At 37.6% G+C, this 24,277-nt stretch overlaps 1 protein-coding gene across 1 annotated transcript in view; it reads left to right on the forward strand.

The window, feature by feature from the left end:
• Window positions 1-24,277, forward strand: part of TUBGCP3 (tubulin gamma complex component 3) — an 85,766-nt gene that overhangs the window by 12,364 nt on the left and 49,125 nt on the right. Inside the window, exons 2-11 of the mRNA XM_019746596.3 lie at window positions 1,391-1,498; window positions 4,880-4,947; window positions 8,117-8,194; window positions 9,114-9,331; window positions 11,238-11,410; window positions 13,084-13,202; window positions 13,975-14,100; window positions 17,033-17,101; window positions 17,470-17,602; window positions 19,247-19,413. Coding sequence (XP_019602155.3) covers window positions 1,391-1,498; window positions 4,880-4,947; window positions 8,117-8,194; window positions 9,114-9,331; window positions 11,238-11,410; window positions 13,084-13,202; window positions 13,975-14,100; window positions 17,033-17,101; window positions 17,470-17,602; window positions 19,247-19,413 — 1,259 coding nt within the window. The remainder of the gene's footprint in view (window positions 1-1,390; window positions 1,499-4,879; window positions 4,948-8,116; window positions 8,195-9,113; window positions 9,332-11,237; window positions 11,411-13,083; window positions 13,203-13,974; window positions 14,101-17,032; window positions 17,102-17,469; window positions 17,603-19,246; window positions 19,414-24,277) is intronic.

Raw genomic sequence — 24,277 nt, forward strand, 5'->3', positions numbered from 1 at the left:
TTCTATTATTGACAGAGAGCATACTTTGAATAATTTCAGTTATTTCATACTTAATAAGGCTTATTTTGTGACCTCCCCTCAAATGTAGTCTGTCTTCATGAATGATCCATGTGCATCCGAAATGAATGGGTGTTCTTTTGGTGACAAATGGAATGTTCTGTAAGTCTCACTAGGTTTAGTTGGGTGGTGGTGGTGTTGAAGTCTATACCCTGGCCCACTTCATCTTTGATTATTTTTCTGATTATTGAGAAAGGCACTTCTCTCAGTGGAGCCTGTGAGACTGCCTGGGGTTTTAGTTTTGTTATTGGTTTTTGCCTGGTGTAGGATAGGGCAGCATAGCTGCTTGCGGTTGTGCTTTAGTGCAAAGGTGGAGGGCTGCTGCGTTTGGCCAGCATTCCCTGGGGTAGGAATTTTGACTCCCAGTGTCTGGCAGGAAGGACTGGCTCCTTAAGCTCAGTCCTCTGCTTTTACTTCATCTTCTTTGCTGTCCTAGAGTTCCATCCAGACTCTCATCAGTTTGCTTGCGTGGGGCCTTCAGTAGTTGTCTGGTTGCATGAGATGGGTTAGAGAACCCAGGAGTCTGTTTTCCATCCAGATTTCCAGCCAGTCCTCGTCCTTCTGCCCGACTTCATCCACTTCTTCCGAGGTACCAAGTTCCCTCATTCTCTGGAGCCTCCCTGGGCTCCTGCAGTGGGAACTGTGTTTCTTCTTGGCCTTTGTCCTCAACCCTCTTATCCCGGATGGCATGGAGCTTTAGGTTTCACTGACCTCCTGAATCGGTTCCCACCAATCCATTTGCTTTCCAATTTCTCACATTATGTTGCCTTTTCTTTGGCGTTTCTGCCGTTTTCTGTGCCCTTGTTGGTTTATGGTTTTCTTAAAATCTTTTATTCTCAATTTAGTGCGTTTTATGAATGGAGTGGAGGCAGAAATCGGGTTTAAGGCATCATTAACTAGAAGTGGAAAACATAGTTTGTAAGTTAATTGCCCATTTTGATTGCTCCGCTGCCCACTTCTGGTTTTTTGTATTTGCCGATTTAAACCTTGGAACTTCTTAGAGGATCTCTAAGCAGGCTTGCTTCTCATGCATCATGTTTTGTGACTTTTCCTGCTGCTTTTCTTACAGTTAGCAGTGCAATTTGTCTTTTATCAATTAGGATTTTTCAGATATTCTGGCCTGTTGCTGTCTCCCTTTTTTATTTTATAAAACTATCATTTTATTCATTATTTTGATTCGATTTCTTAATAGCTTTTCCATTCTCTCAGTTAAAACCTTGGGAAGGTGGATGGTAGGTACATGGGCCCAGTCCACTGTTGTCCCCTGGAAGCTTCAGGTGATCAGAATTTAACCTGATTGGCAGTAATTTGCATCCTTTTCTTTACCTTCCAGCTGATGTCGCCCAACAGTTCCAGTACGCTGTGCGCGTCATTGGCAGCAACTTTGCCCCGACTGTTGAAAGAGATGAATTTCTAGTAGCTGAAAAAATCAAGAAAGAACGTACGTATTTTTCCTAAATGTTGTCATTGTTGGTTTCTTAAACTTGTTAAAGCTTTAAAAAATATATTTGTATACACATATATGCACACACACATATATAAAGTATATATATGTAGTTCATATATGAAAATATATATTAAAAATAAGGACAACTCAATTCTGTCTTTTGTTAGAACATAGTGCTAGAGGATGGTTTTAAATACTATTATAACAACAATTTGGTTTAAGAATGAGGAAGATATTAGGCTGGTGCAAAAGTAGTTATGGTTTAAAAGGCTAAAAATTGCAAAAACCTCAATTACTTTCGCAACAACCTAATAAAAGAGCTTAAATAACTTCTTGCTTATCTTGTGACTTCCAGTATTTAATATTATACACCTTTTGACCAGATAACATAGAACACTTACTGTCTTGGCAGTGAACAACTCTCAGTGAGTTGCTTATTGATTGTGAATATCCAAACGTATAGTACTTTAGAATTTACTGTCTGAACATGTTAATTCTGAGATGATACTGAAAGCTTTCTTAAATATGGTTACCTTAGAGAAGACAGATTTCCATTGATTATCTCCCGGTTGCTAATGCATTCTGTGTAAAGTGGGGTTCTGCCACCCCTCTGTACCCCAGAAGTGTCTAACGGAAGGGAGGCTTTGAGCATAGGGGCCCACGTATGAGAATTGCTCTGGTCTTGGTTGCAGAGCTGTTTTTCTCCAGTGGCCAGTTCCCCTCTCCTCACAGTTTTCTTGGCTCTATGAGCCCAGCTCCAGCTTCCTAAAAAGCAGCCTTACCATGAAGGTCAGTAATCTCCCTGCTGGGGCCTAACTGTTAAACTGCACAAATGAAGTGGGCGTTAGCCTTATTTCCACTTTGGCCAACTGGTAAATGACACCTAGGAGATCTGTTCTTCATGGCACAGTTTCCTAACCCAGCTGTTGCATTATTAACTGTATTTGGCCAGTGGTCTGTGGATGTCCTGTATCAGAGCTGTGTGACTGAGCTGGATGGTGAGGTAGCTGGTGGTAGAGTTGAGACTGTGGCCTGAGAGTAACTGGATCTGGCCATGGCTACATCTGCATGTTTAGAGCTTGATGAGCAATGTAAGTTTGAAATGATGAGTCTGCTGATACGAGTCTTGGTGTTCCTTAGTGTGTGTGTCTTATTTAAGGTAGAGGGGCAAAAATACAGTCTTTATCCTGTAAGGGCTTGTTTTCCGTTCTTGTCTATAACACTGAACACAACACTATACTCTTTTCTTGAACGCTGGTGATTATTACATTTTAGATTATTTTTATATTTTAGACTTTAGATTACATTACATTTTAGATTATTAGTGAGAACCCCAACTACTAGGTACTATTAATACATTAACAGACCATTCTCTTTACAGATTTACAGTTTAGGGCCTCCTGGTGAGCATATTACACATACATAGTGGCTAAAAGCAAAGTTTGTCTAAATTTAGAGTTAAAGAACTGACAGCTACATTGTTGCAGTGAATATTGCAAGGAAGTCTTGGAATTTCTTTTTTTAAGAGAAAAACTGTAACACTATACAATCTTTTTCCTGTGTATCTTCTGTGTTTTTGAACTAAGACTTGCTATATATTGACGCAGTTTGCCTCTTGTGCCCGTTCCCACCAGGTATCCACAGCTTCTCTTGGGTACCCCTGCCAGCACTTCTCCCAGAGTCCCCAGCACTGATGTGGCCCAGCTATAGTTGGTAGAGTGTTAAAGTGATAGTCCTCTTGTGTGATGGTCGCTATTGAGCTATCATTTTTCAATAATTCTTAGACATAGTTTTTGTAGTTTAACATTTTTGAAATTTGATAACAGTTTTTGGTATATTAGTTGAGTTATGGTAGTTCCGCCTGCTGGGCTAATACAAAAAAGTTAATTTTCCATTTTATATTGCTGACTTCAGGTATAAAATGCTCGTGTTGTTATACTGAAACAAGTTGCAAAACTCACCATGAGTGATAACATTTAACACCTATTAGTTTCTTAATTTTCCATGTCGGTGAATGGGGTACATTATAACTCAGGATTTGTTTTGCTTTGTTTAGCAATCTATCAGATGAAACTTTTTTGGTAAAAATTCCATGTTCATTTTTATTTATTTATATTATTTACTATTTTATTGCCCTATGACAAACTTTATTTTTATGAATTAGAGTCAGTCTCATTCTATAGGAAAAATACCACTTAATTTCATGGTTGTGCTTATTTGGAGTATTTTTATATAAGCTTTAAAAGATAGTGTTTTAAATTTTAGTTGCACTAGATTTATTGGATGCATTTTGTGGTGGTACATTTAAAGATAGCTTTACCTTTTGGCATAGGAAAACTCAAAAGTGCAGATATGATTAGGATAATGTAACCTCTGGTTTGTGGTTCATACAATCGGTACATGATGACCAACGCCCTTTCCTAGCTGATGAATGTGAAAAAGGCTTGGCCGTCAAGTCAGTCATTGTCTTTCTACAAATGAATTTGAACTTTTACAGCTAAGTGAGCTTGGTTGATGAAATTTTAAGAAAGCAGCCCTTCTAAATTGGGATAAATCAACACAAAGATTCCTTGGAGACTACGGTACTGAAGCTGTAAGTTAGCTTTTAAAAGTGGTGTACCAGGGTTTGTTTGACAGGCACCTGTGCACAGATGGTGTGTGCAGTGCTGTAGGTGTGGACAGCGGGGTCCCCTCCCTCAGGGGGCCCAAATCCTGTGTGTAGTCTCCTCCTTCACGGGACAGAGCAGAGCATGGACTTCTCATTTGTAACCAGGGCAATCCTCTGAAGATATTTGCTGATAGAATGAATTAGTGGGTGCAAATTAGCTAATATGCTGTTTTAATTTTTATTTTCAAACAGTATTTGACTATTAATTTTGCTGTATATGTTAACAAAAATGCTTAGAATGTGCAATTTTTTAAGTCAAACTATTACGAATGGTATAGTTTTTGTACTGCCCTTTGAATTGAGGATTCCAAACATATTTTCACTTCTTATCCCTCCTTCCAGGTAAGTAGCCATTATTAACTACGTAGTTAAACTGATGGTAGAGTGTTTCACTGGACTCTTTAATATTTGTAGATAGACTCTAAAGGACCCCATCATTTCTATTACTTTAGTTAACTTTCACATAAACTATTTGATTTCAGCCAAAAAGTGTCCATATTTTACAAATGTCAGAGAGATTACACGACTTGACCAAATTCATGAAGCTGAAATGTCACTCACTCATTGTCTAGTTGTTTTGATTCTTAGTTAAGCTCAGGGTTCTTTTCAGACATCAGAGTTGTTGGTTGTTGTAGGTGAAATAGTATCATAAAAGTGAGTTTTGGTGTATGTGATTAACACGCTTATTTTCTTTTCTAACTTTACAGTTATTCGACAAAGAAGAGAAGCAGATGCTGCATTGTTTTCAGAACTCCACAGAAAACTTCATTCACAGGTATCACGAGCATTCTCAAAGCCATTCCAGAGGCTACTAGAGTGATCTGTGAACATTTGAACAATTTTTTGTGGTATCATTAAACTTTTCTATATCGAGTAGCGCTTTTAATTGTAGACTTTTCAAAATATTTTTTAATGTTAGAAGTAGGTTTTAGCTGGATTTAATGCTCAATTAAATGCTTATAAAGCTGAATGAAGCTACATTGGGAAAGTAATCAGACTTATGTACACACTAAGTGTGTATTACAGAAGCCTTGATTCCATTACTGGGAAGAAGCACGCTGGTGTAACAGCACAAACTTATCTTGTTGATACACTTTATTGTTCATCAGGTCCTAACTTATACTGTTATAGTGAATAACTTAAAATTGATTTTGAAGACTTTGTGATTGGATGTTGATACTTGGACACAGTGGTTTTTCGAACCTGTTAATTTTACAAAAGACTGGCAGCCTATACACCAATAAATTAATTGAGTCATAGGATGAGATTTTTGTGATTTTTGACTATAAGGGAACTTAGTTCATCTAGCTGTCTCCCGCCTTTTATAGAGAAGAAAGTGAAATCCAGAGAAGTTGAACACTTTGCTCAACATATGTTAGGTTGATGTTACAATAAAAATCACTGAGTTTTGCCAAATGCTGCTAGTAATTAAACTCATTATTTTTTCATGTCTTCCTCTTTATTCAGAAAAATAAGCTTAAATTTATTTGCTGCCCATTTTGACTCGTTAATTTAACTTGCTATACTTGGAGTCACTGTTTTAAGTCTGCTTTTTCATCTTTGCTAATATTTCCCTTGCTGGTCCTGGCGCCTACCTGCTCTCCACCTCGTTTCCCTGTCCCTCTGCACAGTGACACACACTCCTCACGGTCCCTCTATCAAACAGTCTTGAGCAGACTGATCCTGGCTCCTATGTGAAAAAAAACGTTGCCACCACTTTTAAATATGTCATTTGCTGATTCTTTTGTACAGTTTTGTTCATTTTTGTCTCCACTCGCCACCCCGAAAAATCTTTATTTTTCTGAAACAGCTGAGGATCTAACCCAGGACTCCTGCTGCACAGATAGAATGGCTGCCATCTTCCTGATGCCTGCTAGGCATTTTTATGCAGACACCTCTTAGGAAACTGTCACAGGGGCTTGCAGCTGGCATCCTGGAAACTGAAAAGAGCAGACAATTTAAATTTCATACCTCGAGGCATCCATTCACGTCCACCCACAAACAAACTGTTTTCCTTCTATGTTCTCCCTTTTGGTGACTGGTGGTACCATTCATCTATTGCCAAAGACTAGAAACTTGGATGTCATCTTGACTCCACCTCTCTCCCCAAATTTGGTCTGTCCCCAAGTTTTATTGATTCTTCCTCTCATGTATGCCTCTCACCTGTCCCTTTGGAGTCAGAAAGACCTTGATTTGAATCCTGTCCTATAGCTTTGTGATTAAGTTATGTAGGTTTCCCCTCTTTTTCTCATTTATGGAATGAAGAGAATAAAGCTTGCATCTCCGTGTGGTTGTGATGATTGCAGGAGATGATGTATGTAAGGCCTTGCTTGGCCCAGCAGGCCTCCTTGAAATGGCAGCAGCTGCTGCTGCTGACTGACTGCACTCTAACGCTTAAAGGAAACAGGGTCGGTAGAAAGTAGCTCTTTGGAGACAAACAGACAAGGTTTATCTCCTTTGTCCTATACCCCAAGGGACTCACAGCCTCAGAGGTCCAGCTTGTGGGGGGTTGTCAGGGTTACTTTAGTAGGTATGCAGGCACTGAATCCCAGCTCAGCCCCTGGTCATGTCCCCTCCAGATGACTGCAGTTTCCTAAGGAGGCCCTGTGTGTCTTGTTTTGTCTCCCCTGTAGTCCATCCTCTGTGGGACTGTCAGTGGGCCTAGTCACTCCCCTGCATGGAATCCTTCAGAGACTGCCTGTTGTCTTCAGCTTAAAATCCAAATTTCTTGGTATAGCATACAAGGCCCTTTTTGATCTGATCCTTCATTCCATTTTCAGTTTCCATTCCCATGCTTAGCTTCAGCCACATTTAGCTGTTTTCAGTTCCCTGAAGAGGCCATGCCTGTCCCTTCTCTGCCTTTGCACCACACATCCTTCTAAGAGACTTACTGTCTCCTTTGGGAGTCCTTTCCTGAGCCTGGAACACCTGAGTGGTCCTCCTGTCTGAAATGTAATTTAGCATAGCAAAGTGTTTTCCCGTTTGTCTCTTATCCCTGAACTGAGAACTTTGTCAGGGCTGGGCCTCCTTCTTACCTTGTTGCTCCAGCTGGGGAGTTTGTTGTTTCTGCAAAGTTCTGTGAAAATCGATTTTTTAAAGTTAGACCATAATTTAAATACGTAGAATGAACTTAATCTTTAAAGAAACTTTCAAGGAATATTTTATATAATGAAGAACTTACATAATGTAAGTAACTATCCCATAATTTGTTTTGTAAATAAAGGTATTTATATATTCTAGCCTGTGCATCCAAAAGGTAATGCTGTATGAATAGAGTAGAATGCTCTGTAAATTCGGGGTGAAACGTATTGAGGGTGGGCTGCTGTTAATGGTTGTGCATCAGGGCAGAGTGATAGGCAGTTGGAAATTAATGACATCTGCAGGTTAACCTTACAGAGAGACCTAGGGCTTAGTTATCCTGGCAACTAAGAGCTTGAGAACCTTGAGTTGAGGTATGCATGATGCCAAAACTTACATCTCACACTTTAGAATTATTATTATTATTTTTTAATATAATATTTTATTTTGTGGCGTAAATGGGACATTGATAAAGGGAGGAGAAAAGCATCACATATTTTATGATAGCGTTTTTCTTATAATCACTATATTTGGGAAGTTGGTTATTATAAGAATTATTTCAAGGGGGAAATACTATTATTCAGGAATAGCATAATTCAAAAGTACGTCTTATTAGGGACTTCAGAGTTAGTTTTCAGGGGGTTCAAGGCTCCAAGGGCGTTAACCTCTTGAGAACATTATCGCTAGCCTTCTGATGGGTAGTGCTATTTGCAATGCCTGAAAAATGGACACATTTAGACTTGATGTTACCATGTGAATTTTAAAATGCAATTCTGTTTTGGAAATAAGGATAATTTAGGAGAGAGGAGGATAAAATAGGAGAGTAGTACTATGTTGTTCTATTAATGCTTTTTTCCCCTAAACAGGGAGTTTTGAAAAATAAATGGTCAATTCTCTACCTCTTGCTAAGCCTTAGTGAAGATCCACGCAAGCAGCCGAACAAGGTGAGAGGCTCTATTTTATCAGCTCAGTGCCTTTGTAAAGGGCACTTTGCATCTTTGGGTTGGGACAGTCATGCCCAATTTTGATAGGAATTGGCTTCTATACTTAAGAAAATAATATGAGTAAAACAAGGAAACTGGTCTAGTTTTCTGGGCAGTCAGAAGGCCAAGAGATTTGTTTGTTTCTTTTGTCTTAAGGGCAATTTTAAAAGTCATTGTGCTGTGTTTTCTTAAGATATTCTTCAGAATTGTTTATCAAATATGACAATATTCAGTTAAATAGAGCATAAACTATCAGTGTTCAAACTTTTTACTGTGAGAAGTTCGTACTGTCACCACAACTGTATAATTCTTTGTGAGTCAGAAGACTTTTTAGGATTTTCTTGTGTTTTCAGATATCATGAACATTGATTGTTTTTACTCCAGTGAAAACTTGTTACATGGGTTCAGTTTTTGACCCATGTAGTGTTTGAAAAGCAATTTGGCTTCTCCGTGAGTCAGAGAGTCTGTTACAATAAAATACTGCAGAAATGTCAGTGCTTAAAAAGTTGAAGAATGTGGGTGAAAGAGTCCTATTTATCTCTAAAGCCTTATTCTGAGTAATGAGCATGCTTTCATTATATAAGAATGCCAAAGTTTTAAAAATATTTTAGTAATTATTTGAGTTTTAGTTTGTATAGATTTTGAATAAAGTGTTCGTTATCAGACCATGTGGGAGTTTTGGAGTTCAGAAAACTTTCTAAAATTTTATCAGTTCTGACGTATTTTAAAAGTATAACAACTGATTTATTTTTTAATAAGTGCAAAATCCAATTACAGAAATAGAGCTAAAACCTGAATAGAAATTATCTTCGTTGATCTGGGAAAAGTGTTCTGTAATTTGCTATCCCTGTGTGCTTAATTCATTTTCATTTGTTTGCAGTTTTCTAGCTACGCCACGTTGTTTGCTCAAGCATTGCCCCGAGATGCTCACTCCACTCCCTACTACTACGCCAGGCCGCAGACTCTGCCGCTGAACTACCAGGACCGCGGCTCCCAGTCGGCGCCGAGCGCTGGCAGCGTGGGCAGCAGCGGCATTAGCAGTATAAGCATGTACGCCCTCAATGGCCCGGCCCCCACACCACAGTCTCTCCTTCCGGGGTAAGTCAAGCTTACAGGCATAGGTTCCTGAAAAAGCAGACACAGGAAAATCCCCAGGCTTTCCACAGGCATTTTGTGTTCACTGAAACTGCAAAACACAGAGGCCTGTTATGTAACAGGAATATCCTGGCCCCTGTGTCTGATATGCTTTCTCTTTGGATTTTACTCTTCCTAAGAACCCCGTTTCAGATAGGAATTCTTTCCACTTCTAATCTTCGTTGACTAGAGATGTTTGGCCAACTCTGGAGCTATTAATGCACATGGCAAGGACCGGGTTCAGAGGCTGATGTGCTGGGCCCGTCCCTTGGAGGGAGCTGATTGACATTTCTCCTGCTGTAGTCTCATGTTTATCTCTCAGTGAAGATTGTCTCCTTCGTTGATGGATGTTGTTCTCTTCATTGAATTACTTTAAAATAAAATAAAGCTGTCATCCTCAAGTTCTGAGATCTTTAAGATTTAGGGCCTCTTACAGTGCAAGTGAATTAAGATGCGGAACTACACTAACACACCAGTAATATGTTACGTACTTAGCAGTTCAACCTGCTGTCAAATCTCATTACGTTTTGAGGAAGTACAGAATTTATGATTGAGAATAAACAGGTACCAGTGTATTAATGGACTTAGAACTTTGTTTTTCTGTTTTTTGTTTTTTTTACATACACTTTTCTATGCATAATTCATTCCAAGAAATCACGGGAAAGCAAACTATCACCAAGTAGATATTTTTCCAGAAGAACACTGACCAAGGACTCACCATCAAATGATATTTTCCACATAATCATAATATAATTATAAAGCATTGTGTAACTCAATAAAATTATGTTCACGATATTAGAAAATGGGATGTGTTTACCACACACCTGCATTACAAATGGTAACAGGAGTTCTAGAAAGACAGCATAACATTCTACAAATTTAATCTCAAACTCGTATTCTAGCTAAGAAACAGACTTTCTCATTTTCACCTTAAAATTTGACATAATTATCATGATATAAAAAAAGCTGTATAGAGAACTTTGAGCAGAAGTGATCTCTTAGAATTTTTCTCTTAAATTTAGAGCTGTATTCAAAGACATAATTTTAGTAGTTGTTGTTGATGACTTTTTACCCCATTGAAAGTGGAAAAAAGTTGAGAGCTGTTGCAGGTTTTTGCTTTCCACTCTTACTTCATCAATGGATTATAGATGGACCCACCAGTATTATACCAGTGGGAAATCAGAATTATGCCACTTGGAAGCAGTAGTGCCATTGAGATTCTTGTTTTGGGGTCTTGCAGTCCCAGGAGGTGATAGTTCGTTATAGTAGTGAAAACAGAGGTCATTAGAAATCAGCTGTCAGGTTCTTAGATCTTCAAAGCGTATCTTTGACATAGTCTCCAAATTATTAAAAGCAGACTTGTCTTGGATGTGCTTTTGCCTTAGATTTTGTTTCTACAGTTTTGAAATTAATTGCAAATCAGGTATTTCTTTTCAGACTGAGCACCATGGAGGCTGGGAGACAAGTGAGGACCGGGAAGAGGGACAGTATTTCAGATTTTTAACTCCCGTGCTCAGCAAATGTTAAGTGAATGATAGGTGTTAATATTGAAGTTAAAATTAGTGAATTTCCAAGTGGTTTTAGATGGGACGTATATGTCACGTGTTCAAAAGAAAAGTCAAGTAAATTTTGATTTTTATGGTAAGAAATATGTGTGGAGGTGGCAGTAAGAACCTGAGTGAGTGCCAGTTAAGAACCCCAAGGCGGCCTTGGACTGATCGTTGTTGATACATGTGGGTACGGGTAAGTCATTTGCCTGCCTCAGATTATACAGTTCAGTATAGTAATACAAGAAACATTTCTGGAAGTGTTTTTGTATCTTCAGTGAATAGCCTGGATATTTGATGATACAAAATGCTCCTTTTTTTAGACAGTCTCATCAAACTCCAGGAGTAGGAGACTGTCTTCGACAGCAGTTGGGGTCACGTCTTGCATGGACTTTAACCACAAACCAGCCTTCTTTACAAACCACTACCTCAAAAGGTATTCCCAACACTGCTTCTCGAAACGTGACAAGGCCAAGGAGAGAAGGGGATACAGGTGGTGAGTAAGGATATGCTTTATTATAGCTTTTCTTAGAACACTTAGAATTTAGGCTTCTCTTATTTCACAATATTAGGAATCCCCGCTTACTATAATACTTTTGAGTGGCTTCTTCTCATGATGAGGTTCAGAATCCTAAATATGGTCTGTGACACCTTGGGAAGTCTGGCTTTCTCAACCATGTCACCCTGACCTTGTATTCCCTACGCCATCCAGTTTTCAGATCATTGTCTTAGTGGTTTCCTCCATCTGGATTTCTCTTCTCTGCTTCGTCACGTGCCCCTTCTCTGTTTTTATTCTGCCTTTCTTCCTGGGAAAGTATCTCCAGGCTGGATCAGTCCCTCTAGTATAAGTTACCGTCTCCCACCACAGTCTAAGTTCCATGAAGGAGGGGCTGTTTCTGTTGTGTTCCCTGTGCTAGTAGCTAGCATAGTGCCTAGAACATTGAAAAAACTCACTGAAGATTTATTTGATGGTTAAATGAATGCTTCATTGAGAGTTTTAAAATTGTGTTTGAGTCCAAAGGAAGTTTGGGTTTCTTTCATGAGAACGCTATGAATAGCAGTGTTTGGACCATGAGTATCCTGAAAATAGAAGGGGCTCTATTTGGTTCATAATCTACTGATTCTGGAATTCCTCTAGCTTTTTTCTGTCCTTGCGTAGGATGGGAGGATGAGAAGTGTCATTTAGACTTGTGAGGACATGTCATATATAGCTTGGCCTGCCTCTTTGTAGCTGCACTTAACTAGCCTCTGTCTGTCCTGTGATACGACAGCTGTGTGCGCTTGGGCTTAGAAGCTAGTTTATAGACAGTCAGAGTACTGCTGTCTGCTTCTTTCTTTTTGTTTACTGTGACTCTTGATCCCCAACCAGTGCCTTTAAACCTATACACTACACAAAGCTTAGAGATAAAATAGGACTTGAAAATATGCTTGATTAATCCAGAAGAGCATTAGTACAAAGGAAGAAAGAACCAGTGGGATAAAAATGGCCACTAATGATAGGTAAGAGTTGAGCAACACTGCTCGCAAATTGATGCAATTGTTATTTATAGAATATTATCCCCATGACTGAAATACAAACCTGTCCTCGCCTTCTGACTGTGCTGGCCTGCTTCTGAGAATGCGGATCCCCAGCTGTATACTCTGAGTAACTTTCTCCTCTTGCTGATATACTGGATTTCTGGGCATCGCCTCCTCATCATTATTTTGAATAGTACCTAAAATTTTGACTTGGCTTTTGTTCCAAGGCTTATGGAAATTATAAATAACTTTGCTGCTACATTATTAACTCCTTTTTATGTAGTGTTGGGAATGGATCAAGGTTTATACATTTGCTGTGTAATAAGCCACTTTTTCCAAACACCATCTATGAAATAATTATCCATACCTTTGTGATAGATTTGTGCTGCTTCTTGGTTATAAATTTCCACATATTGCATTGTCTTTCTAAAAGAGTTTTTGTATAAGAAATTACATGACTTCCATATCCTTTTCAGAAAATTCTTGTTTCTAATAACTTCATACTCTATTTTCTATCTTAAGCTCATGTATTTAGTTTTTAAATTTGTCCTGGTTGTAAATATATAATCTGAAACTAATTGTGTCATAATATTTATTTCATCTTAAAATGTGTCGTTCAGTAATTAATCTCTTATAAAAACCATTTTACAGGTACTGTGGAAGTTACTGAGGCAGCCCTTATCAGAGACATTTTGTACGTATTCCAGGGCATAGATGGCAAAAACATCAAGATGAGCAACACTGAGAACTGTTACAAAGTGGAGGGAAAGGTATAGTTGCTAAAACCCCATCTAAAATATTCAAAAAGAAAAGATGAAAGTGATTAAGACCAGATATGAGCTATTAATTTGTGAGGTATTACTGGGGTAATGAGGCTGGGATTTACAAAATCGTGAGTACCAATCAAGTTGCACTCTTAAATTCTGGTTTATATTTCCCTGTGGACTTTGTCACTTCTGTAATCTTGTGATGGGAACCTTTGTCAGCTTTTCCGACTTTTTGCTTCCTTTCCCTTGCATTCTTTCCTTGTTTTTTCCTGATGCAACCACCCATTTAGCTGATTTCTGCATCCTGTGATGGTGATTTCATAGGTACCTGAGGGACAGGTATGGCTTGGCGTCTTTGCTCTTGACACAGGATTTCACATCAAACGCGTCTGCTTGCTTTTGCTTTCAATTTCTAGAATCTGCCTTTCCCACAGCCCCTGCTTGTTGATGTCTTGTCTCCTTCTGAGACTCTCAGGTGTTTCGCAAGGTGGCTGACATCACAGACAGTCCCTGCCACGCTGGGGACCACGGCCATTCACTCTTAGGGGTGATGCTGCTCAAGCTTAACATGTCCTCGGAAATGTGTTTTACTTCCCTGCCTGTTACATGATGCTTTTTGTTTCCCAGAATCTCATTGTTTCACTTTAATTATGATATTTTTAAGTTTCATATGTTGAAGTCTAAGAATTATAATATTAGAAGCACACATGGTTAAGAAAAATAATAATTAAAATTCTTGTGTTAATTTTTAACTCTTGATATATTTCCTTTTTAGGCAAACCTAAATAAGTCTTTGAGGGATACAGCAGTCAGACTTGCTGAGTTGGGATGGTTACATAATAAAATCAGAAAATACACGGACCAGAGGAGTCTAGACCGTTCATTTGGACTTGTAGGTCAGGTATGTTCATTATTAGTTGAACATTTTAGATGTCAGTCACTGTGAGATATGCTTAATCTACTTAAAATCTTAGAAAAATAATTCTTAAGAGGGTCCTTTTTAAATAAGGTTTGATAATGGCTGTTGTATCAGTCATGATCCACTCAAGAAAAAGAAACCACAGTAGGTATTGACAAAGAGAATCAAACAGAAAATTCTTTAGTTTATGTAGCTGTTGGAGGACTATAAAAACAAAAGAATACAAACACGAGTTAAAACAGAGGTAAAACTAGAGAGCAGAGGGAAGGTGTTGGGCTTGTCAGACGCCAGTAGCTCAGAAGAGGGGCTCCCAGCGGGCACAGCCCCCTGAGGACGGGCCTGTGGGGACTCAGGGCTGTGGGAGGGACGCTCCCAGCTGCTGGGCTGCCCTGCGCAGCACAGTGAGACTGGATTTGCGACTGCTCCGGAAGCTGGAGAGGGGACCCAACCGGGCTGGCCTGAATGGCCAGAGCTGGGGCAGTGCCCCCCGGCCCACCGCTCCTCCTGCCTCTGGAACCCGACAGGAGATGCTGACGAAGAAGAAGTGAGGTTTACAACGGCCCGGCTCGTTTTGATGGTTAGCAGCTCCTGTTGATTCTTGGGCAGGAGTTATTTCTTATGAAATCTTCAAGAAAATGACTGAAGGGGAGAGAGAGTCAGAAGGAAACTGCACTGTAAGCGCTGCACAGCACAGCAGCACGCTGGCGGGCAGGAACATGGCTTTGCAGTGAGAATGCCCAGGTGCACACTGGCGTTACCTTTAATGGTTATGTTGTCTCGCACAAGTTACCTCCTCTTGGCCGTAGTTTCTGTAAATGGAGAATGGAGGTGATGACAATATGCAAGGTGATGAAATCCACAAGGTGATGAGCAATAGGAGACAGTGCCTACAAGGCTGCTGTCCCGAGCCTGGCACTGCCGTGAGTGCCATTCCCCAGTGCAGATGGGCAGGGGCGCTTCCCCCTCACTGTAATGCAGATGGGGTGAAGCCGGCCTGCAGGACTCTACCTGGCGTTCCGCTTAATGGTGTGTGGCGTTTGCAAGCGAGGTGAGCCCGTTGGCCACCCTCCCAGCAGTGCAACAATTGCTGTGAGTCCTTGCACTTTTCAAAGGGGACCATTTTATCATGTCTTTGTGTCATTCCCTCATGAACGCAAATTCCACTGGTATGTTATTAGATGTGAAGCAAAACAAGCACAAACTATTATAAATACAGGGAAACTAAACTATTATATAGGTGTTTTATTCCAATAAGTTGATTGATAATCACTATAGTATATACTATATGTTATGTAGTATTTTATAGCCATTTTAAAGCCAGTTTTAAAGCCATTTCTCTGATATTTTATTCTGGTAACAGCCCTCTAAAATTAATAGGGCAAATGTAATTGTCGCCATTTTTCAGATATAAAAGTTGAACCTCGGAAAGTTTAATTGATTTGTCCCTGTTGCCCTGACTAGTAGATGGCTGATATGGGACCAGAATATGACGTGTAATTTCTACTCTGTCGTTCTTTCCATTCCACTCTCATTTTCTGATTTTTAAAATCATTGCTCTGTACTACCTAGTTACTGAAGAAGTAGTGGTTTGCTTATTAGAAGAACGATTGTGTGCTCTCGTTGGGGTAGTCAAGTGTCGCAGTTAGCACGAGTACTACTGATTTGTGCCTGTCATTCCAGTGTAATTATTATTAGCCCCCTTTACTCTCAGAACTGTCCTGTCTCTAGATACTCTAAATGGAACAAAATCTTTTTTATAAAGGAAGATATTATTTCCTAAGCCTGAAACTTATATTTGCTTTTTAATAAACCAAAGTAAGAACAGCCTCAGTTGACTGAAAACCTTTCATGTTTGCATACACAGGGTGCTGAAATGCTCAGATTGTAATTTTGTTATTTTGGTGGGAGACTACTTATAGGCTGATTTTTATACTCCTGTATATATTTATGTTCTATGTGATAGATTATGATTTGATTATTTCTACTGATCAGCAGTTTGGTTTCTAACTTTTATGTGTATATCTATTGTGGGCACTGGGATGGGGTTTTTGTAAAAAGTGATGCTATGCCTGAAAAGTTGCCATCTCATTTCTCTGAATATTATTAATACTTAAGAAAACTGACTTTTGAAATATTCCTTTGAGTCTGCAAAATTAGTATGTTGTATGTTCATTTTTATAGCTTATAAGGATGTGAATGTTTGTATTAGATCAAATCCACAAAACATAAATACAGTAAAAATAAACCTATAGATGATTGATTATGTATTGCCTTAAAATAAGCAGAAAAGTGTGGAGCTTAATACTTAAAGAAAACAGGTTTTTATCCTTTGCAGCTTCTGTTATAGGTTCTCTTGGAAACCAAAGCTTCCCACTGAGTATGCCTGGGTTTACGTCCCAGAGTTCAGAAGGACTATGTGAAGGTCCTCCTTACAGCTGTAACCCCGTTTTCAGCATGTATCATTGGAGAAGTACAGAGAGGTTTTTAATAATATGGATGGGGAAAATGAGCAGTACAAATCAAAAACTAATTGGGGCGAATTGTCATAGAGTTGCCAATTGAAAAAAAATTTCCAATTAAGGACGTTAAAGAAAATTATAGTTTAACTCTTAATTTAGAAGGGACATAAATTTTAAATAAAGGATCATTGTCTGAAGTGAATATACTTTTAGCTTCATTTTTTTTCATTTCCCTTCTGTAAAGTTCATGCTAAGGGACAACACCTCCCTAATTATCAGATATATATGTTGTGGTGGTTAAACCTGCTGGAAGGCCATTGACAGAATGAGAATTTAAATCATGCAGAACATGGGAACTTTGTCCTGAAGCATTGTGCCTGTGCAGTTCACATGAGCTGGTGTGCGATGACTGTTGGGGCTGTCGTGCGTTAATTATCTTTCCCCTTTCTGCGCAGAGCTTTTGTGCTGCCTTGCACCAGGAACTCAAAGAATACTACCGATTGCTCTCTGTTTTGCATTCCCAGGTAAATACCTTGTTTTTATTCTCTTTTCTTCATGATTTGAAATATTGCAAAATTGCAGCTATGTAGAATTTTAAAGGTTTTTCGTACATTACTTTTAAAAAGTAGAAATATGTCTGATAATACTGTTTGTAAGGTGTGGATATCTATAGTTTTACTGTACCCTAGAACCAATTAATTGCTTATTTTCAGGGTCCTCTCTACCATTTAAACAGATCACTTGTATCTTCAAGGAACTATTCTCTCAGAGGGGACCTTTTGTTTCGTTTTTATGAGAATAATCCCTTCTCTGTATTCACTTTACATGGATTAAGAAATGATTGACATAGTTAATGACCTGTACTTACACATTTATTTTTATTGTTTTTCAGCTACAGTTAGAGGATGATCAAGGTGTGAATTTGGGCCTTGAGAGTAGCTTAACACTCCGGCGCCTCTTGGTTTGGACGTATGATCCCAAGATAAGACTGAAGACCCTTGCAGCCCTAGTGGACCACTGCCAAGGTTGTTTTGCATCTCATGGACTTGCTTTATTTCAAAGCAGGTCTTAGGGAATATCATCTAGGTTTACTTTTGTGCCTGTTCTTTTGTATCCTTAATAGCCATAGTATGCTGATTAAATACAAATTAATAGATATGAACTTATAGGGGAAAATAACTAGTTACCAAACTGGTCCAGTATTTATAGTTGTGGAAGGTCAGGATTTCATTGCAATGAAGCAAGAAAGGAGGATGTTTTTAAGATTTCTCCTTTTTTGTAGTCCTTGGTATTGCAGCTATTTATCTGTATTCCTCTTTTACTTGTCCCTTAACCAGCAGCCTTTCCTGGAGTTTCATTCCTCACGAGATTATGGTCCATGTCTGGGTTCACCAGCTATATGTTACAAGTTCCCATGTTTGCATTCTGGCTTAGGCCTCTCCTGGGCTTTTGGTCTATATTTCTAGTTGCCTTCTGAACTTTTTTTTCTCACTGTTTGTACTATCTTAGCCAAAAACCTCTCTTTTTTCTCATCTGTAATGTTGGGACACTAATAGTCTGTGCCTGTTAGGATAGTTGGGACTAAATGAGATGTGAGAAGCCAGTGGTCTGCCCATAATTCATGGCTCAGTGTTTGTTGCCTTCCTCCTATTGGATGATTCATGAAGACCAGAACTTCATCGTTGAACACGGTGAATAAATATCTCCTTTTTCTCCAATTACCAGCGTCTCCCACAACTGGATTCCTACCCGACTCCTTTATACACCTTCTAATCGCCCCCTCCCCCACCATCTCTTTCAGTGTCCAGCTGGCCACTCAAGTCCTGGTAACTAACTCCGTCAGAGGTCTCAAATCACTGCCTCTCCCAAATCAGTGTCCTCACACAGGACTCTTTGAATCCTGCTCTGTATCTTCTCTGCACATTGTAATAACCTGCTCACTGGCTCTGTCTTCTTTCTCACCCAGCTCCATTTTTATGCATACTTACCAGAAGGATCTTATTAAAATTAGATCACATTAGTCCATTTTTTAAAATCTTGCAGCAGCCTAATGAAATCCTGAATTCTTAACATCAATTCTTCATGTGCTTATATTTTTGGACCTGATTTTTACCATTCCCAGTACATCTTACTGAGCTATGCTCTCCAAAGCTACAGCAGACTATTATGTCCATGCAGAGCAGTGTTTTTCAAACTGAGTTGTAACCAATTAATGGGCTATGAAATCAGTTTACTAAGTTGAGACTAATATATCAAAAGAAAAAAGGAAATATTAAGGTAAGTTTGTTTTGGAAAACTTTTACTTTTTATATGTAATTATTTGTATACTGGATTGCAATATAAAATGTGAATCCTAATGTGTGTCTCAGTCAAAAAAGTTGAAAAGTCATGTTCTAGATCATATAGCGAGTCACATTTTTTGCTACTGCAAAATTCTATAGTGGTTATAAAGGGATGAATGACTCATTCTGACACATGTAAAACCAGGGGTGGACTCTTACTCTCGTGGTTCCTGATCTATGACATGTTTATTGCTGCTTCTCCGTCCAAAGTGGTACTGAGAAAACAAACACACTTTATCTCAATTACTTGGCCATTTTGGTTAGTGTTAAGTTATTGGTTTCTACTGGGAGTGTAAACTTGGGTGTTTTTCACGTCTTCCCCCTCAGGAAGGAAAGGAGGTGAGCTGGCCTCAGCCGTCCATGCCTACACGAAAACGGGAGACCCGTACATGAGGTCCCTGGTGCAGCACATTCTCAGCTTAGTGTCGCATCCTGTCCTGAGCTTCCTTTACCGTTGGATATATGACGGGGAGCTTGAGGACACCTACCATGAAGTAAGAAATGCTACTTGATTCTCTGACTTGGATTTAAGGAGCATGGGCACTCAGTTACTCATTTTTTGGGTTTTTTCCTGTGATTACTATTTTCTCTTAACAGTAATGCCACCACACTTCATCTGAATGCCATGCATATTTTGTACACTACTTTGAAAGCCAATTATATCATTGATCAGGAGAGCTGTATTTAGTTAGTAGAAATTTGTTATTTCAATTTTAATGGTGGGAAACTCAGCATGGTCAAATCACTTGTCTAAATTTACTAGCAATAGCAAGTTGATGGCAAAACTAGGACTAGGCCTCCTAAGTCCTAGTCCGGTTTTCCTTATACAACAGTGTTACATGTTCTGTTGCTTTGCATGAATTACTGTATAAACTAAACTTACTTTGATTATCTATGGTACTGACAATTTTAATGAAACAAGTTAATTGTATATATACTTATTGAAATAGTTCTGCTATAACGCAACATATGTATTCCTAAAAGAACACTGCTATGTATACAAAATTACAGAGTAAAGAACCACAGGACTTCTGACAAGATGTAGAGTGAAGGAAGGGGCACCACACTCAAAATTCTTGTCAGTGACATTAAATTTAAAAAGTATGGGGATTGATAGAAGTTATAGCACAATTTTAAACATGTTAAATTAAGAAATATGTAAATTTTAGAATAAATATGGCATTTACTTTGACAAAGCCCTGATATTGGTGATGGACATTTACCAAAGGAGGCTTATCTAAAGTGGAACAGAAGGTTGTGGCTGCTGACACACACGATGGATTAAGGTAGCTGGTGGGTGTGAGGTGTGTCTGTGTGGGCAGTTTGTGGATTCTCATGTGGCTGTGTTGCTGTGTTTACCTACCGTGTTTCCCCAAAAATAAGACCTAGCCAGACCATCAGCTCTAGTGCGTCTTTTGGAACAAAAATTAATATAAGACTTGGCGTTATGTTATGTATGACCGGGTCATATGTTATATTTTAATATAAGACCGAGTCTTATATAACATAAGACTCGGTCTTATATAACATTTTATATTAAAATAAGACCGGGTGTTATATTAATTTTTGCTCCAAAAGACGCTTTAGAGCTGATGGTCTGGCTAGGTCTCATTTTTGGGGAAACAGTAGTTTCTCTTGGATGGAATTACACTTAAGCAATCATGAAATTTGTGTTATACTCAGATTGTTTTCTAATTATCAGTTGTGCCATCACAAGTTGTTTTAAAAACAAGCATGACAGCGGAACCAACCGTATATGGGATTGTTTTGTGGGTGCTTTAGAAACACATACGTGGCATTCTGCGTGCATATCGTATGTACTGTGCAAGTTGCTCAATGTCTTGTAGCTCTTTCCATGACAGTATTATAGTTATACTTTCTTACTGCATATTATTTCACTGTGTGGACATACATTTTATTTAGCAACTCTCCCATTGATGAAGATCGTGTTCTCTGTAGTTTTAAACCTTATGAACATTATTAAAATGAACATCCTTATATGTGCCTCTCTGTGCATATTTATGAGTTTCTCTAGGGTAAGTGCTGCGAGGTGGGATTGCTGGATTGTGGGGAGTGCATACTTTAAAGTTTGATTCTGCCATTTGAGCTCTGCAGTGGCTCTACCAGTTTTCTCAACGATAGGCTTTCTGTTACAGTTCTCATTCTTCCATCCTTGTCAGCACTTCATATTACCCAACTTTAATGAAAGTGTTTTTAACCTAATATAGGAGATGCAGCATCTCCTGTGGTATTTATTTGCATTTCACTGGTTACTAGTGAGATTGACCAGCTTTTCATGTTTATTGGTTATTTTTATTTTTTTGGCTAATTACTATGCATATCCTTTGTCCAGTTTTCCTCTGGATTTGTTTGTCTTTTTAGAATTGAATCATGGGATGGTTTTACACTTTTGGGTATCTTGTATCTGTAATTGCACTTTTTTCCTTTATTTATTTATTTTTTAAACTATTTTCATAGTATTTCAAACTTAGAGTTGTAAGAATAGTACAAAGAATCATAATCTTGACCTAGATTCCCTAAATGTTAGTTTAGCCACATTTTATCGTATAGTAAGTTTTCATATATACCAGAGTCTGCTTTTGGACAGGTTTTTATGACTTTTATATTTTGTTTGCTATTTATTTTTCAATGTTATTTAAATAACCACAACTTTATGATTTCATATCTGATAGGAGCAGTTCTTTTCACAATTTTTGTTGCAGTTTTTGCACATTTCTACTTAAATATGAATTTAGAATCAGCTTGTAAATTCTCCCAAAAGTTCTTTTTTATATTTATAGGGATTGCACATTGAATTCATAGATTAAGAAGAAATGTTTTTATGCTTTTTATGTCCCTTTTGCTAAATGAGTTCTTTTAAAAAAATATGAATTGAAAGCTTTGAAAGGTATTATATTTTCATTTTATTAATGGTTACCTTTAAGTTTTTCAGAACTTTCTTTAACCTGTATCTTTCCAAATGCTCAAGTCAAGAATAAGCCAGTTTTCTTTAATCTGCTCCTGTCATTAAGATAAGGAATTTTGTATCTCCCCCAGGTTCTTTTCTGCCTTGCACTTAATCTCTTTAGCTTTCACTATGTTTTTTCTTATTTATTATTTTCAATTTTTTATATGCAATTTATAGAAATTGCCTTGTCTTTCAAGATTTTAATTTTTTTTACTTTGCCTTTAGATTTGTAACATTTAGACTTACATCTCTTATGTTTAACTGGTATTATTCCTTACACCAAGCTCAATTATAATTCCTGTTACTGACATAGACATAAGGAAAAGTACACAAATCTTAAGAGTAATGCTTGATGTCTTATTACTAAATGAGCCACCGTCTAAGTCAGGATGGCACCTTATTAGTATGCCCATTGTGCGTCCCTCCCCAGTCAGTCACTGCCCACTTCCGTATCCCTAAAGGTGAACGTTTACCTCACTTCAAACACCGTAGTTAGTTTTGTCTTATTTTAAATTTTATGTAAGTGGAGTCAGATTTTGTATATGCCAAAATACATTTTACCTGCCATCTGTAGGGAAGTGTCTTTTGTATTCATTGTAGTTAAGTATGTATCTTTAGTTTTTGATAGTATTTCTGGAATACTATTGTTGTCAAGTCATTTATTTAATTAGAACTTTAAATCAGACTTAATTTTTCAAGATTAAATGGGACTTTAATTCTTATACAATTCAATTTTTTTATCCATCATCACTTTTATGATAAGGAAACTTTTAGATAACGCTTTTTCTTTGATAGAGTGAAACTTGCCTTTTTTAACTCATTTGATGTCTGTTCTATACTTACAGAATGAGGTGATTTTTGGAAGCTGGTTAAAAACCTGTTTAATTGATTATTTACAGTGCTTATTAAATATCCTGTTATAATAGGAAAAATGATGAGTTTTAGGAATTTGTCATTTATGAGCTTCAGAGAGTAAGTGATCTTGTGGTTGTTAAGAAAATGAAAGAAATAAATATTCTTTTTAGGAAGTATGTTCTTTTTATATTGTAATTTGTGTATGACGAGCTCTGCTTACTATCTAAATTTATGAGAAATAGCTTGACCAACTTGTAAACCCAAAATAAAAAACTCTGTATATTATTATTTTTAGTTTTGAGCCTTACCTATTTATATCATCTATTAAAATTGTAACTACAGAATTAAAAAGGATAATCTTTCAAAGTAACCTTAAAAAATTAGGATTATTAAAAGATGAAATGTACCATTTTGTTTAATAATCTGTATTGCAACTCCTCCCTCGACCAATGATTAGTATGTTAATTATAACATGAATGGGTGATATGAACTTTTTTTAATAGCTGCTGATTGGTTGACTTGATGAACCTGGTTTTCCTCAGAGGTTGGGGTGGGAATTGTCTGGGATATATATTACTACCACTTAAAAAAAAATTAAAGCCACAACTGGCTAATTGTCTTTTTTAAGTATAGTACCTCATTTCCTCTTACGTCTTTTTCTTGAGAATAATTTAGTTTGCATTTGCTAACCATGTTTTTAAAGTAGTCCTTAATTATATCACTAATTCATTATAAGCATCTGTGGTTTAAAAATAGTTTTAAAAATACTGCCAATTCTTTATTGTGCCGTGTGTGTTATTCAGGCTTATTTATTTATTTATTTATTTTGTTGATAGTAATTATAGGACTTGAGAGTTGATGGGAAATGTAGAGAGAATTGGTACAAACTTTAAAATTGATTTTCTTCTAGAATTTTTTCTTTACATTTTTGAATATTGATTCACTGAGGTGAAACAAAAGGAAACTCTTTAAGACTAATATCGCTTAGATTTGGGAAAGAGTTTTTTTTATGAACTCTTGTGTCATACAATATGTATAAGGCAAACTTTCAGGCTTTATTTATTTAAAGATAAACTACTAAGTAAGTATCTGTGTCTGTTGAATACAGTGTTAGCATTAGTAGCTTAAATGATCACTTAACAAACTTTCTCAGATCTTGCCTCATTGGTAAAGTTATTTATTTTTAAATGTTTTTATTTAACTTTAGACTTCTGGAAAAGTTGAAAACATTAAACAAAACATCCCCAGGTACTCTTTCCTCAGATTACCTGGATGCTAACATTTTACTACAATAAATTTATCTTTATTTAAAGGTTCTATATTTACTGATATTCATACTTTGGGTCTGAGTTTAGATGGGGCCATAGGAAATTCAAGATTTGTGAATTTTTTTATTTGCTAGTATTGTGTTCAAATAGTCCTTTATGCCCCAGATATTCCTGTTTGCTTCACTAGTTTTGCTTGTGGGATTTTTCAAAAATGCATTTTGATTAATAGAGGTAAAATTAATCCTCTTGACATAATGTATTTTATAT

Source organism: Rhinolophus sinicus, chromosome 16, assembly GCF_057876585.1.
Source record: "Rhinolophus sinicus isolate RSI-liver-muscle chromosome 16, RSI-T2T, whole genome shotgun sequence".
In the NCBI taxonomy this organism is placed as follows: domain Eukaryota; kingdom Metazoa; phylum Chordata; class Mammalia; order Chiroptera; family Rhinolophidae; genus Rhinolophus; species Rhinolophus sinicus.